Source organism: Vespula vulgaris, chromosome 2, assembly GCF_905475345.1.
Source record: "Vespula vulgaris chromosome 2, iyVesVulg1.1, whole genome shotgun sequence".
Taxonomy (NCBI): Eukaryota; Metazoa; Arthropoda; class Insecta; order Hymenoptera; family Vespidae; genus Vespula; species Vespula vulgaris.
Genome location: NC_066587.1, coordinates 14,926,232 through 14,942,745, shown reverse-complemented (window position 1 = coordinate 14,942,745; position 16,514 = coordinate 14,926,232). Strand labels below are relative to the sequence as shown.

At 38.9% G+C, this 16,514-nt stretch overlaps 1 protein-coding gene across 8 annotated transcripts in view; it reads left to right on the top strand.

Moving 5' to 3' along the window:
- LOC127061364 (EGFR adapter protein-like) overlaps window positions 1-16,514 on the top strand; it is a 187,232-nt gene that overhangs the window by 153,332 nt on the left and 17,386 nt on the right. The window contains exons 1-3 of one of the 8 annotated variants that reach the window (XM_050988140.1): window positions 3,827-4,793; window positions 5,012-5,275; window positions 5,335-6,233. The exons of the other annotated variants lie outside the window; for them this stretch is intronic. Of the exons in view, the coding sequence (XP_050844097.1) occupies window positions 6,006-6,233 (228 nt within the window). The 5' untranslated portion in view covers window positions 3,827-4,793; window positions 5,012-5,275; window positions 5,335-6,005. Of the gene's footprint in view, window positions 1-3,826; window positions 4,794-5,011; window positions 5,276-5,334; window positions 6,234-16,514 lie in introns of those variants that run through there. 8 annotated transcript variants of the gene reach the window in all.

Genomic DNA, 16,514 nt, shown 5'->3' with positions numbered 1-16,514 from the left:
ATGCACGTATTTATAAACTCCAAGAAAAGGACTCGATTAATATTCGATGATAGTAGTCCGAGTCGTGAAGCTATGCAACGTGAAGAGAAATCTCAGAATTCCATCGTGATGCATCTAACTCGTGAACACGTCGACTCGGAGATCGGATACGTTTTCTCGCGGATAAGGAAGTCATCAAGCTACCAAATGTCAGGAGAAAGTTTCTTTAATAAGAACGACAGAGTCTCTATGAATGTATATTTAAAAGCTTTTAATAATTTTTATCGAAGGAGAAAAAATATCAAGTTGATTGTTTAAAACAAACGAACAAACAAAAAAAAGAGAAAAAAGGAAATTAAAAGTTACTTTCACCGGACTATTTTACGATGTAATTCTTTCAACGATTTAATTTGTATAATTTTCTTGTTAATCGCATAATGAAGTTCGAATTGAAACGAGTTAACGAATAGAAACGATTAAAGGTGCATTCGCTGCTAGTAGAGTAGGTACATGCACCCGGTGCATCAATGGCGATCATCGCTGGCCCGGAATGAAGTCGGCCTTGGCATTCCCGCACAGATAATAGTGTAGACTAATCGAAGAAGAAACCTACGTAGGTACGTTGCTCCTCTTTCTTTCCACGAGCTAGCCTCATTTTCTTTTTTATCCGGTAAGATCTTGACTCACCCTCCTTCTCCGTTCTACACCTATATCTACGTACGTACGTCAGAAAAAAATAAGGAAGAAAGAAAGAGAACAAAGATCTACGAAATATCGTAAGGATCGTGCTCGATCGAAACGATTCTTCGAAACGTCAAAAGATGAAAAGAGTAAAAGCCCATGACGAAGGCGTGTGACTATTTAAGGCATGCAGAATCACGATGTTTTTTCTAAACTTTTATTACTTCACGTTGGTTAAAGTTTTCTTGCAGCGGCAACGACGACAACGACGATAAGGATGAGAACGACAAAAAACAACACATTCGCAAACGAGTCTCGAACTCGCTAGAAGAGAAACAGAGATCCGTCGTTGCCGTGCGAGGATCTTGTCATTTATGACAGGAATTTCGCTTGAGGACTCGGCTTTAACACTGTACGCGTTCTAAGAATGCCAAGAAGAACTCGCGAATATCTTTTATTTTTATCACCGATAAAATTGCTAAACTCGTGGTAAAACTATTTCAAATCCAGCCAGCTTGAAATCCATCCCTTTCCTCCTTTTTCTTACTAATTTAATACAATTTTCTATAATTCGAAGATACTTATACGTTGCGTGAAAAATAGTAAATTGCTCCAGACACACGAACTATTAAGGATAATTCGAAAACCGATGAAAGTTCGTACGTGTCTTCTTCAAGATATTGTAATTGTTTTCAAAATATAAATTCATTCATTTCATCATTACTTGCACCGAACGTTTTATCATCAAATAAAAATCTCATTTTCAAAAATATGCCGTTCGGTACCATTCATCTTACGTACACTTTTCATCATCAAAACGTAATAATCGATGCTGTTCTGAAATTCATTATGATAATATCGCAATAAATAAAAAATTATTGCCCACTTTTTAAGATCCTCCGAAGTTTATTAAAAAATATATCAAACTGTGATACGCGTCGAGTCCGTGATGGTATGCAAATGTACGCGGAGCAAAAGTTTCCTTAACATATTCATCCAAAAGTGGCGGACAATAATTTTCGTTCTTTGTAATAAGGCGAAATGGCCATCAGAATTTCGTCATAATTTCTTGCGAGAAACTTGAAAGAGCTTCCTTGAATCATAAAGCACTATCTGCATAACCGATTGCACAAGATGTCCTTATCTTTAAATCCTCTTCTCTTTGAATTCGTTCTAAAAGAAGAAAAAAAAGCAGGGCGATTTATTAGCGCGCACCTGAACAAACTGCAACAATTTATAATTTATTATTCGCTAAAAGTATCACTGTGATATCGACGATTAAACGGTATGATGGTAGAGAAAATTTAGTAATTTATATTTCGCGTGTTTCGAGACCCTGTCAAATTTAATCTCATACACCTAGGCATATACGTACATATACATACCTATATATTACTATATATAACTACAATAACGTTCAATAATAATAATAAAAATTTATCCAAGCGGAAAAAGGGTATTTTCAACGAGGCGAAGGATTAAATTGCCTTTTTGAGATTCATTTAACAAAAAGTGTTAAAAGAATAAAAGAACCGATAATATATTCATCGATAATAACAAAATCAATTTGGTACTAATATCCAATGAAATTTTCAATCTGTTAAAACGAAACGACGATCGACTCGAACGAAATAAATTTTATTAGAAAAACAAAAACCTCCAGAGAGAATATCAGCTGACGTTGTTTTTTCAATCATATATACGGTTGTTCCGTAGCAAGGAAAATGCCCTCGTCACTGAATTACCGTCCTAATTGAATTTAGGAACGGTGCAGGATCCACCCGAGCAGAGAATAGAACTTCCGTCTTGGCGAAGATCGCCTCGAAGGAAATCAGGTCAATAAAGGGAGTATCTTCTTTGGAGATCTCATATTACTTACTGGTAAGCTTTTACCACGTTAGAGTTCGAATCTGAAAGCTTGTATCATCGAATTAACGATTATAACGTTACTTGGATCATTATTTTAACCGTAATCAACGTATTCGAACACGTTTACCTAAGAATAACCATGTCGCTTTTATTATTCTTTAAAGTATTATACTTTCTCAGAAAAGGAAACGTTTAGTAATTATACCGAAAAATAAATATTACCGATAGAGGAAGATCGTTAAAGTCATAAATATCGGTGTAAGAAACTTCGTGATAAAGCCTCGAGGGAATTAGCTTTCTTACCATATAAAAAAGACCCTTGACTCTACAGCCTATCAGCGAGATACGGATGAGTGCTTAGACTAACTCGAGCAATGAACTCGAAACTAATTTTTAACAGTACGATGATAGTAGAGAATGATACTCTCTCTTTCCATTCACTTGACTTTCTTTTCCCAGGTGTTGTCTCACGTTTTTACTGATTCCATTCTGTAGTGTTTAACATTGTCGTTTAAAATATAGTTTCCGCGTAAAGACAAAATTAAAACATACTTCTAAATAATCAGAGAATATATCAAACTTAATTTATATAATACCTAATCAATTCAATAAAAGAAAAGTAATTAACAACAAATTCTTTCGTAATATTATCCGTGATAGACGATATCGCAGAAAGGCAAATTTCCCCGGAAATACTGGAATCATTTGGAAAGGCAAAGTCGTTTTCTTCTCGACGACGTCTCTACGTTGAGGTACGTAGCGCCAAAGGGTAGTTCATGCCGGAGGGAGGTCAAAGAACGCGAATCGCAAACTCATGCGATCGGCGCGATGCTTCTCTTCGCGAGCAAGAGTATAAGAGAGAGAAAGAGAGAGAGAGAGAGAGAGAAACAGAGGATCTAGCAAAAGAGTAAGAAGGACGGAAGACGTCGGGTATTCGCCAGCTGCCGTTGAACGTGTTCAATGCCGCAGTTGGAGCAAGAAAGCGGTCGGAGAGAGAAGAGGTCGGTCGGTCGGTCGGTCCGCTCGGTTTCGCGCCTTGGTGGGGGAGGAGTGGGGAGAAAGAGGAGAAGGATGAGGGGAGAAGACGTGAACACCGTGTGGGCTGGCTGGTTCCTTCCTCGATGCCTGCCTGCCTACCTGCCTGCCTGCCTGCCTGCCTGCCTGCTGCCTGCTGCTTGCTCGCTCGCTCGCTTGCCTGCCTGCCTGGCTGCCTGCTTGCTTGCCTGCTTACTTGCCTGCTTGCTTGCCTGCTTGCCTCCTCTTTCGAGACTTCAGTTCTCTCTCTCTTCACGTACCGAGAAGGTATCGCTGTAGCCGCTACGACCGGCTAGAAAGCCGATTTCCCTCTCTCTCTCTCTCTCTCTCTCTCTCTCTTCTTTCTCTCTTTCTATCCTCTTCTCTCTCTTTCTCTCTTTCTCTTTCTCTTTCTCTCTCTCTTTCTCCTTCTATCCTCTCGGCGTATTTCAAAGATAGCTGTCGTGAAAAAAGGTGCTCTAAGAACTTGACTTCGGTGACTTCGATGCCGGGATATTCAATTAATAGTGCCCGAAGTTTGATCAGCCTATTTATTATACGTATCTACTTACAATGTGCGAGTTCGATAAGTGTTCTTGAAACTATCAACCATCGACCCAAGTTACAACGAGGAAGAATCGTAAAATTCTTGAAGAAACGTAAGAACATACGTGGCTGAAAGAGGACGGCGTTTAAACGATATTATCTACTTAATACAGATGAAAAACACATGTGTGCGAGTTTTAAGGACGAGGAATATTCCTTTAGATCGCGAAGAAAGTATGACGCGTATATTCGCGAGAAAAGGACGGCGGAGCCTCGAGGATCGCGATACCGCTCCCCTACATCTGCCCGTAGCGAGAAGGCCTTAAAGCGAAGAGGAAGGTGAATCAACTCGAACGGAAAAACGCGCCTTCTCCTTCTGCATCCTGCGACGGGAAAAACGTGCGAGTGGGGGAAAAAGAGAAAAAGGAGATCTCTCTTTCTCTTTCTCTCTCTCATTCTCTCTCTCTCTCTCTCTCTCTCTATCTCTCTCTCTCTCGTTCTCTCTCTCTCTCACTCTCTTTCAGACGGAGAAAGAGAGAAAGAGAGATAGAGTGCTCTCGAGCAAGAGCAGGAGCCAGAAGCGGTGGATCCGGCCGAGTTGACAGTCGAAAGGCGAGCCAACGGAGGCTGGAACTCGCGAGTGGAACTCGTTAACCGGTTTCCGCGGATCGGCATGCAGAGCGACACCTAGTATATTCTTCTACGTGAGCCACCGAGTGTATCTCCTTTGATCCTTCCTTCTATCTCTTTCTTTCTTTCTTTCTTTCTTTCTTTCTTTCTTTCTTTCTTTCTTTCTTTCTTTCTTTCTTTCTTCCTTTCTTTCTTTTTCTCTCTCTCTCTCTCTGTCTCTTTCTTTCTCTCCTTCTCTCTTTCTCTCTATCAATCATTCTTACGGACCGGTCTTTTGCCGATCACCGATTAGGATCGTCACCTGCCAGCGATAATAGTAATATCATGGAAGAAAATAGGAACGAACTGCGCTCCGTTTGAGAAACCTTGAAAAAATAAAAAATAAAACAAATTCTCTCGAAGATTTCGGACTTCGAAGAAAACTATTTTTGAATCTTTCTCTAATTCTCGGGGATAAAAGAAAACTAGCAGAAACCCGAAAGTTTTTGGATCTGTTAAACGTATTTGACCTCTTTCCAGAAGAAACTAGTGAAGAAAGAGTGATTGAAATATATAGGTATATATATATATATATATATATATATATATATATATTATATATATTTCGGTTCGAAGAAGTCAATTTTCAAGAGACATTTCAAAACTTCGATAAAGTTCGAATTCCAAGAAAGAAGAACAAGAAGACGACAACGAGGACGACGAATCGTATTCGAGGCCTTCGAGAATTACAGACGAATTCTCTGCTCGGAAGCTCAACTATATCTCAGAGTTGAAGGCGCCGCGACAATTAAAGTGGAAAGTGTGCCTCGTCGGTGCTAAGTGCTGGTAGATGCTACTACCATCCCGTTGGTGGTGCTCGCTATGTAACACGATTTAGAAAGTGCCTTAAGGTGTGCCGTGAAACGTGTGTAAACTAGCTTCGCACGAACTAATCGATTAGGAATTCGTAAAAGAATTTTGTGAGCGTATAAAAGCGATTTTTCTGGTGTTCTTTTTTTCTTATTTAGTACGTATTGAAGCAACGTATAAAGAGGAAATATCGTAACTGTTAAGGCGAATTAATTTACGGTGGTGCTACGAAAAAAAAGAAAAGAAGAAACAAAAAAAGATAAGAAAAAAGACGTAATTTTCATTACATCGTTAATGAAAAAGAAACGATAGCGTCGGTGTGGAATCGACGAGGAGGTCGGCGGTATCGTCGAAAGGATCGCAAAGGATCGGAGGAGAAAGGGCTGCGAGTACGAGTCTCGAGTTCGAAGACGAAGCGGTGCAACGGTCGTCGTGGCATGAGGAGGTTCGCACGCGGACGTAAAATCCTGGCCGCATTCTCCGCGATTATGGGACGCCTTGGAAAGGGCTCGCAAAACGCAACACGGCCCATCTTCAGGGTACATTATCGCAAACTCGTTGACGAGTACTCGCAGCAACAACAGGAACAACTTAAGTTTATGCCAGCGCTACCAGATTACATGTCCTATTGTTGCTGTCGATGCGGTCATACGCAAAAACTCAAAGTAAGTTCGATTTATTTAGGATCTATAAACGATTACCAATAATTAATCAGGATCGAAGAGAAGTAACGGTAATCGGAGAGTTACAGTTCGTTCGTGCCAAAGAAATTTGTGATTTTTACGACAGCACCGATGAAATAATTTTTTACGATGACAAGAAATAACGATCCACGTTGTAAGAATATACAAATTTACGATAAGATCGTCCGGAAAAAATGTGAGATCACAACTTCGCAACTTTCGAAGCGTACGATCTCGACAAAGGTACAACTAGGAAGTCGAAGAAAATCGTGACCGATTATAACAAATAGATTAGCCACGCGAAAGATTATCTAGAATCTCGATATGATTAAAACTACGTACGATGGAAAATTGAATCGTTGCTTTCTAACGTTTACGTAACCGTACATATGCTCGTGTATATATATCTATGATAATATCGAATATCGTTATAGCCGTCGTCGCAGCTTTGCGAACTTTCACGTTGACTTATTTAGCTGTCTAAAATATCTAAACGATGTCGAGGTCTAAAACGCCCACTTGAAATACGATTAAGGCACGTAAGCGAACACGATGCTATCTTCCTTTCTTCTTATTGGAGAACAAGAGAACCGTTAGCGGGTGAGAATAAAAAAAAGTGCTACTCGAATGGCCGAATCTTCTTCTTCTTCTTCTTCTTCTTCTTCTTCTTCTTCTTCTTCTTCTTCTGGAAAGAGAAAAAGAAACAAGAAGTATGTTTAAACAGTGTGTATATATGTAGGTAGCAAGGCAAACGATACAAGTTAACTTTCACGCGAGCATGCGAGAGAGAGTTGCGTCATTAAAAAGGATCCCGAAGTGCCGTTCATAGCATCGACTGTTTTATCTTCGATCTACTTGCCTCCGAACGAACTCTAACCGCTAATCCAAAGCCGAAGACCACTACGACGACGACCTGCAAATCACCGAGCACAGTATGTACCTCTCACGGTATTAGCGAATCGCGATTAGCTCTCGGTACCGCAATATGACCTCGAGTGTGTCGATGCTGCAGGTAAGGAGTCCGTCCATTGAAAATGGCTCTCCTTTCTGTCGTCGGAAAATAAGCGTAATCGTTATTACTTGGCAATGACTATACGCGTCGTATTTTAACCGTTAAACTTATACCGTAAGATGAGAATATTTTAAAAGACCAGACCAAAAATATATGTGCATGTCCATAAACACGTATAATAATTTGCAGTGAATATTATTATCAATACAGAAATAAATGTATTCGGTCGACGAGAAAGTAAATTAAAGAAAACAAAGAAAAGAAGAAGAAAAGAAAACTACAATGAATTCATTCCAATTGAGATTTTGTTCTATCAAGGAAGATTGACCAATTGCAAAGGTCACATATTTTTCGGATAAAAATTCTATTCCTTCGAATCTGATGGATTATCTAAGTTTCAAAGATCGACTTGAGATGTATCTTAGAAACGACTTATTTTCGATGAAATAGATAAAAATGGTATTGAGTAATTCGTAACGATCGCAGTACTCACTTCGATCGTTCGAATGCACGCAGTAGAGTAGAGACTAACCTTAGTAATACTACGATCTGAGAAGAGAGTAAGAGAGATAAAGAATAGGGGGGGATAAGCCGTGGGATCGGACGAGCGCATTCCTCAGGCCCGTATAGCTACTCGTGCCATGGGAGATGGCTCGTTGCTTCTTCTTGCCCCTTTACCGATAGACTGCCTCCATGGTGCTGCTATTTTAACAACGGCCTGTCTCTTTTATGATCTTTTACCGTATCATTCGACTAGTCCTTCGCTGTCACGTTCTAAACACTCGGAAATTGAAAAAGAAATTCATTAACTGCGTAACACGATCCCCGAAAAGTTTTTACGTACGTTGTTTCGTAATTAAGTATCAAAGAGAAAAGTTACCATAAAATTCCGTGATATTTCAAATATTTCAAGCATAACAAGAAATAAGTAGTAACTTGATTATTTGAACGTACGGGGTATATTTCCAAACAGATATTTATGGTATTCATATCTGAAATTTAGAAAGCGTAATATGTTTAAGATAATTATTATCAAAAATCTTAAAAATTTGTACGTGATATATACTCAGGAATATATATTTACAATCTTTTTAGAATCACTCTGTACACTAATGTTCGTGATATAAAAGTTTACTCCTTCTACATAAATCTCTCACGTTTATCTTCTCTCAGAGATATTGTCCAAATGATCGAACAACTTGTTCTCATAACCGAGATTCTACTGTACACACTTTTATAGATGTATTATCACGATCAAGGAAGTCGTAATCGTTGAAACATCCTGTAGATAAAATTCCTTGCTTTCTTTGACTGCTGTATCGTACAAAGATTATATTCAATTATCGCTTTATCGCTGAAAGAAAACACTCGATCCTCTATCGAAAACTCGATCCAGAGTGAACACTTTAGAAGAGAAAGCGAAATAACACAGGATTTTTATTCGAGTGAGAGTCGTCACGTTGAATCCAACGAAACTCCGTAAACGTTATTGAAACTTGTTCGATTTTCCTTTCGAAGAGCTCTATGAAATTATACGTGCTACCTAGTTGACACAAAGCGTTAACTATAGGACACATTTATTCTCGTAACACTCGCGTTGCCAATACCTCCTTCTTCTTATTCTTTTTCTTCTTCTTCTTCTTCTTCTTCTTCTTCTCTTTTGATGTTCCCACACACTGAGTATAATTTAGATAAACCCACTCGTCGTAGAAAGATTAAAAGGTTAGCCGAGAAAACGGAGAACGTTAATCGTCGACACTTGAAACACGACCTTACTCAAAAAGCACGTTAGGTGGAAAAGACAGCAGTAAAGAGTTTAAAGAGTATCGTTTGAGAGAAGAGAGTCTCGACGAAAAGGGACTTACCACCGAATATAGTATCTATCTATTTATATCTTTTCTCTTTATCTCTCTCCTTTCCCTCTCTCTCTCTCTCTCTCTCTCTCTCTCTCTCTCTCTCTCTCTCTCTCTCTCTCTCTTCTCTGTCTCCTTTTATTCATAGTTTTATAGTATTACTCGGAGAATCAAGTAGAAACATAATTTTCTGCAGTTTTCCTTATCTCCTCGCTTTTAATTGTCCACCATTCGTAGAAAGTCATTGCGAGTTTTAATTCGTCGGTTTATCAACAATCGCAGATCGTACGATTTGACCGACGATAAAGCCAGAACGATCGAGACACTGTTGGAAAGTACAGAAAGTTTCAACAAATTAGCATAATTAAATTGCTTTAAAACTAGCTCTCCTGTTATTTCGATGGCAATAAATTTATTGGAAAAAAAATAGAAAAAAAATAAAGAGAAAGAGAGAGAGAGAGAGAGAGAGAGAGAAATTATGTGCAACGATAGTAGATATCGAATTTTCAATATACACGTAAACCTAATTTACTTGATCTAAAGAAATACAACAAAGAAAAGGAATACACGTTACGAGTGAGTACCCTTTTGCTTATGCAGAATGCAACGATGAGATTCTTCTAATTCCGATCTCATCCTAGACTTACACAATAACGATGATACGACGAAATGTTAGTAGGTCTCCGACGGGTCATTACTTTACTCTAAGATCAAACAAGAGCGATTAAAGAAAGGAACTCCTTGCATTTTCATTCACGCCCATAATTGCGATGCCCTTATCAAGAGAAACGTTCGATTTTCAAGTTGCCCAACCGTCTATGAAAAAAAAAAAATAAATAAAAAAGAAAAAAAAAGGAAGAAATATCGCGGTGAAGGTATACCTGGACGTTCTCCTCGCAAAGTATAAAGAAAAGGCAAGAAATTTCATTGAATTGACGTGACAAATAAGACTCACTTATCTTACAAATACGATTTGCGCAATACAAATAATGACTATTGGAAGAATATTGTTGACATTTAAGCTAAACAAATGTTTATCCTCGATCAAGCGGATTGAAGTTCTTCGATCGTATTCTTAATGTCAGGCTGAAGGCTTCTATATCGATAATCCAAAAACGATAAGCGAGATCGCGTAATTCAGGTGGCACTATGTCGAAGAAACGGGAAAAAACTAAACAACGTAGGATTGTGCTCTTATGTGTGGATCAAGAAGGATAATGCATTCGTTTCAGTCCAACGCATAAATAACTTAACGCCGCTTCAATAAAGTCCTTCAAGGTTGTCTTTGAAAAGGGTACCCTAGCGGCCCTGAAAAGATTCGTTCGTTCGAAACGAAAGGTGGTACCGCGCTCGACGGTGCCCGTACAATTCCTAAAATCCAGCGAGACAACATTCCGAACGCCCTCGCCTAGCGGCATCTGTCTGTACGAGAGAAAAGCCGCAGACATTTAACGAGAGAAAGAAAGAGAGAGACAGAGAGAGAGGAAGGGAGGGTGGGGGGAAAGAAAGAGAGAACTCTATGTGCATGCCTCCTCACAATACACACTCTAAATTTTATCATGGCACCTCGACGGGAGTTCCTCCCTTCCTCCTTAAATTTGGATCTCACTCGGTTCCTTGCGACTCTAAACCTCAAAAAATCCCTAGGAACTTTACGTACCCTTGGGGACTCGACAATAGCACGTACGAACGTGAGTTCATTTTCCTCTTCCCGAGGTCGATTCGTACCGAAAAGACGCTTCTTCTCGTCCTCGGGAAAAAAAGCCAAGAGAAAGAGAGAAAAAGAGGGGAGTATAAAATGTGGAAAGAGAGACAGACGGGGTACCTTCCAGATCGCGTACGTTAAGGAATTCCCTTCGACATCAATAGAGCATCGCGTACAAAGGGCGACGCCATTATTCTCGAGGCACCGCATAGTATACCCCGGTACAATATGAACTCTCGACTCTGTCGACAACGACAACCAAGGCGTACGAGTTACACCTGGCTACGTTTCTGCTCGATAATACGTTCTTCGACGTTCTGCCGAATAATGCCTTCTCAATGATCGTGAATTTCAGGTTTAAAGTGATTCCATAGAAAAAAAAAAAAAAGAGAGAAAGAAAGAAAGAAAGAAAGAACATCTTTATACCTAGTTTTCCGACGTTGACCTTCTTTGGCAAGACCTTCTCGACCAAGTACGAGGAATCTATGGGAATATAATTGACACCGTCCGTCAGGACGATACTCTTCTCCTAGCAAGAGGACCCTCGTTCTTGTCCTCCTGCCAGAAGCCATTAGAGTCGGTAAATAAAGAATAAAGAAGAAAGAACGATCCCACTCGACGTCACGCGACTTCTGCTTCCTCTCTTCTCGATGTACTTTTACATCGTTTCGCGAACGAAGGTTAGTACGAGCGGAACTATCGAGTCCATATGTATTGTATGCACGTATATAAATATACGTATGCACAGGGAAGGGCGTCGAAGCTCCTTAAATTACACCGTGACGAACGCGCTTTCGCCGCGTCTCGGATTTGTGCGCTCTCATCCTCTCGTTTCATCGTCTATTCTCGTCATTTCCTGTGGCCAGACTTTCCGGTATTATCTTACCAATTCTCGATGATTCTTAATGAGAGAACGATCTTCGTTTCGAGTTCTCAGTGGTTATATTCGATACGATAGAATTTCGATTTGTACCTCTCTTAATACTCGTACAGGAACTTAACTTCCTTCGGTCAAACTTTTTTATGTCTCAATTCCCATTCTTAATGAGAAACATGTTCTTTAATGACCGTGTCGAGTGACTTTGGGGGTCCTCGATATACATATATATATATATATATATATATATATATATATATATATATAGAGTACAAACATATACATGTATACCCTTTCAAACTCAATATATATACCCTTACAAGTTTGCTCCTCGAATTTCCATCTTGAAGATTCTTAGACGTCAAAACTTTGCCGTCTAAGTTAGCTTAACGAAGGATTTTCAACAACTTGGACCGGTCTTAGACTAATAGATACACAAGTCGAATTATTAAAGGCAACATACGTACGTACATACGAGTATGTACTCCGTAAAATTGAAAGGAACGAAAAGGGAGAAGAAAAAATTATTCCAAATGTTTCTTCCCTACTGTCTGTCTTCTTTTTCTCTCCTACATGCGGTCACCATTGACGCATTTGCAAAGTCATTTTACGGATGCGACAAAACTTATTAAGTCTCGTCGCACCGTCGGCGTCGTCTACGAAGCTTTTACGGAGCGTCAAGTTGGAAACAGCAGGCGTGCTTGTTTCGCGACGGTGCGACGCGACTATTCGGCATACCCGTTGCGTGTACTCTCTTTTTCTACGTATATGTGTGTCTATTGCCATGTGTATATGTGTATGTATGTGGTAACGTGCCTGCCGCCACGCGTGTGTTCTGCCATAACGCTTATCCACTTTACTCGAGCACACTTCCGCTTTTGCCTCACGCTTTTTCTCCGCGCTCACGATGACAATTACTCGCACCACCCGTGCTCGCGTGCCTTTCCTCTTTTCTTTCTCCCTTTTCTCTTTCTCTCTCTCTCCCTCTTTCTCTCTCTTTCTCAAAAAGCATCGCGTGGTTTGTAGCTTCCATTCCAAAGCTTAAAAAGACCGTGACTCATTTTCATTGAAATAATTAAGATACACCGATAATGTAATCCGTCACTTATTTTTATCATATAATATCCTATCAAACTTAATTTTCTTTTATTTTAATTGTTTTCATTTCATTGTTGTATCTCGTTGCTCATTAAATTGGAGTTTCTCTATACATGTTTAGGATTCAACAAGTTATCCATCTATTCTATTAGGCAAACAACTTTAATGTTTGTTCGATCAATTGTTTCTAAACACATACATCGATATCCGATTTAATAGCAAAGAGGCGAATGTAAATCACGATTTAATGATCCTTTGAATCACTTAACGCTAATTTTCCACAGTAGCTTCAACAAGAAGAGATTATAACTTTCGATAGATAATTAAATGTATTGCCGTGCGCGTGCCATGGTAACGATCAGTTAATTACTATCATTCGACGTTCTCATTAATACCTTATCGGATAGAATGCACTAGTATGATATAGAAACCATCACGTTGCACACAGAACAGATGGATTAACGCGACCTATTCTCCCGTCGGTTCAAAGAACTTTTATAAATTATCATGATAACAGCAATGACTTGAATGATTCGAATGAGAACGAAAAAAGAGTATTTTATCATGATTATATTACACAAACGAGTTATCATGATTTTGAAATAATTTAATAACTTCGAATGTCTAACATTTTTTTTATGGACTTCTTAATCTTACAATTTGAAAATACATTCGGAATATATCGGAAAACAAATTTTCTATATATTTCTCATCGAAGAGATATTGTAAACATACGAAAATTCAGGATATCGTAAAGATGTAAGAAAATATTAAACGGTTTATCGGAAAAGTGTTATCAAACTCATGGTGAATGTCGATTATTTATGAAAGTCTGACTCAACTAAAGTGGTAGCAGGTTTCACAGGAAGAGCCTCCACAGGCATCACATCTCTTTATATAACCTTTCCTATCGATAAATTACTTAAGGCATTAACTACCAATAAACTTGGGTATCTCTGCTTCGTGTTCGCTATTAATACTTGATGCGATAACAGAACGAAACGATAATCTCGAAAGACAAATGCCAGCTTTGCACGATTATATGGGAATTCGGTAAGCTTTTTTCTTGTCTTTACCGAAGATATCTACTTTTTCACATTCGTTTCTGTGAATCGTATAAAAATATTTATTATTTTGAAAGGATGTCAAAGTAGATCGATAAAAATCGACTATTTCTCTTAGAACGAATCTACTTAATAACAAAGAATCTAGCAAGGTCAGATAACAAATGTATTACCTTAATCACAATTATTGACGATAATGATAAGTAAATAACGTCTGCACGAACATGAGTATGCACTTTTTCGTACACGTTGGCACATAAGAGAAAGGGAGAAACTTAAGAGAGGAACTTAATTTCATTAGTTATGAGTACTAATGACTCCCTAATGAAAGTGCAGTTTGTGTTTCGGTCGCAGCCTATTGTTCTCGAAGTTGACTGCAAGGCTTAGGGGCCAGGAGGCCTGTAAGCTACACGAGTCACAGAGGTGAACTCATTATCCTGTACATCGTAGTGAACCACTACGAGGAACCTCTATCTTACAGAGTACACACTTGCTCTTCTCAGGTGAACAATAAAATTCTATGAAGCTCTGCTCTCGTAATCGTGCTTGAATCAACTCCAAAACGTTTATGCTTTAAGTACAAAGGGTGTAAATGAGTCGTCACAAATTTTTATGAACTTAACGTCGAACTAACATGAAAAATAAGAGAATTTTCTTTAACCGATCGTTTCGAAAACATCGTTTCTTAAGCCTCGACATACAATTTATTAATTTCTGATAAGAAAGAATGAGAAAAAGATAAACGAGAAAGGTTAAAACGACAAATTCCAAAGGAAGACACCGTTACGTAAGATACCGCCATCTTGAGCATTAGAACTCGATTGGATGACCTCGCTAGTCAGTCCATTGAATTCTTCGAATTTTCTTGGAGAAGGTTCTAATCGAAGAAAGTGTCATGTATCGCCGTGTGTACGTGTGGCTTCTTGATATTAAACGGAGAACTTCAACCGGAAGAAATTGAAAAAGAATATAAAATATAATATTTATAATTTCTGAATAATGAAAGTAAATATATGTTAACCATTCTGATTAAAGAAAGAAAAAGAGAGAAATAAAAAAAGAAATGAGTGAGAAATATCGACGAGATTATCGACGAGATTATAAACGTTAACTCGTTATCGGTTAGATGTATCGAACGATATTCTCGAAAGTTGGCAATTGCGTGTGTTATCCGAAACTTTCCAATCGATATCGAAACTCGATCGAAGGCGTGACTGAAACACGTTCGTCTGGGTATTCTACTAGGTATATTGTTGAAATCTGTGCGTACGGGATGTGGCGTCGAGGGACGATAAAATAGAGGGAAAAGAGAGAGGGAGATTTCAGTTTACCAGGGGACGAAATACGAGGAGAAACGGTTGTTACGCTCCCCAAGTAGGTTCGTTCGTTCGATGAGTATATGGAAGATCGAATTCTAAGTTCGATCGTCGGTATTAATTGCTGATCAAAGACTCAATTTGCATCGTTATCTTCCCTCTTCTCTCCCTATCTCTCTGTCCATTTGTCTATCTATCTCTCGAAATCGTACAAATCGTAAAACTTTTTCCTAAAACTAGTAAAAGTTCATTTGAATGAGAACGATTTTCTCTTTACCTACTCATAAAACTCAATTACATTTGAGAGCAATATCCTATTTGAGGAAGACTGATATTAAATTCGAACATTCAGAATCATACGTTACATGATTTTGATCGAATAAAGAATTTAATTTTTCATATATATATTTTACGTAAAAAGAAACAAAAATTCTACGATAAAGCTGACATAAATTTTAAATAATTGTGATATGAAATTGCAATGTAAAATAATAAAGGAAATAATAATAACTGTTAGTCTGTTAGAGAAAATGTAAAAAAGACGGCTCAAAGGCTCTGTCACTTTAAAAAATAAATGTATCTGACTATGACAGAACACGTACACACACACGCGCGCGCGCACATACAATACATAACATATGCATACACCCTCCCGTTCGTCATTTTAAAAAATACGTGAAGCAGCGACCGCGAATGTATGATTAATACAAAGCAGAGCACAAAGATCTATTCAAGAGTTCATTCAAAGGGAAAGTCAATGGCTCCTTCGTTCGTGGATGAGCATACGGTAAATCAGGCTCTAACTCGGACGTCGGTGTTAATTGCTGATCAAAGAGTCTGCTTATGTCTTGACTTCGCTTTCTGTCTCCCGTTGGTCGTCTCGTTGGTCGTCTCCTTTCTCTCTCTCTTTCTCTCTCTCTCTTAAACACATACACTCATATATATTGACACACGTACATACAAAGTTGGATATCCCGTTCTCTCTTTCTCTCGTACCGAGCACGAATACTCGCGTTCACATCTTCCAATCTTCCATCGGTTTCACGTCACGTCGAGCAAAGTACTCGGCAGATAGTCAAACAATTTTCCAGTATTACACGCCGAGAGAGGCGGGAGTTGTGAGACGGAATCGCACTTCATTCGATTACAACGGCTCGCGCGGGAAGGACCGGACGTGGATCCTTTAATCCCTACAATGCGAGCCCGACTTCCATTTCAATCCAAGAATGGGTATCTCGGATCCTTTTATCTCGAACCGCGCGCCGAAGGAATTCGGCGAATGGAATAAATTGAAAATTTCAAAGTCATCAAAATTGTTCCCCCCGGAAGCCTCGATTA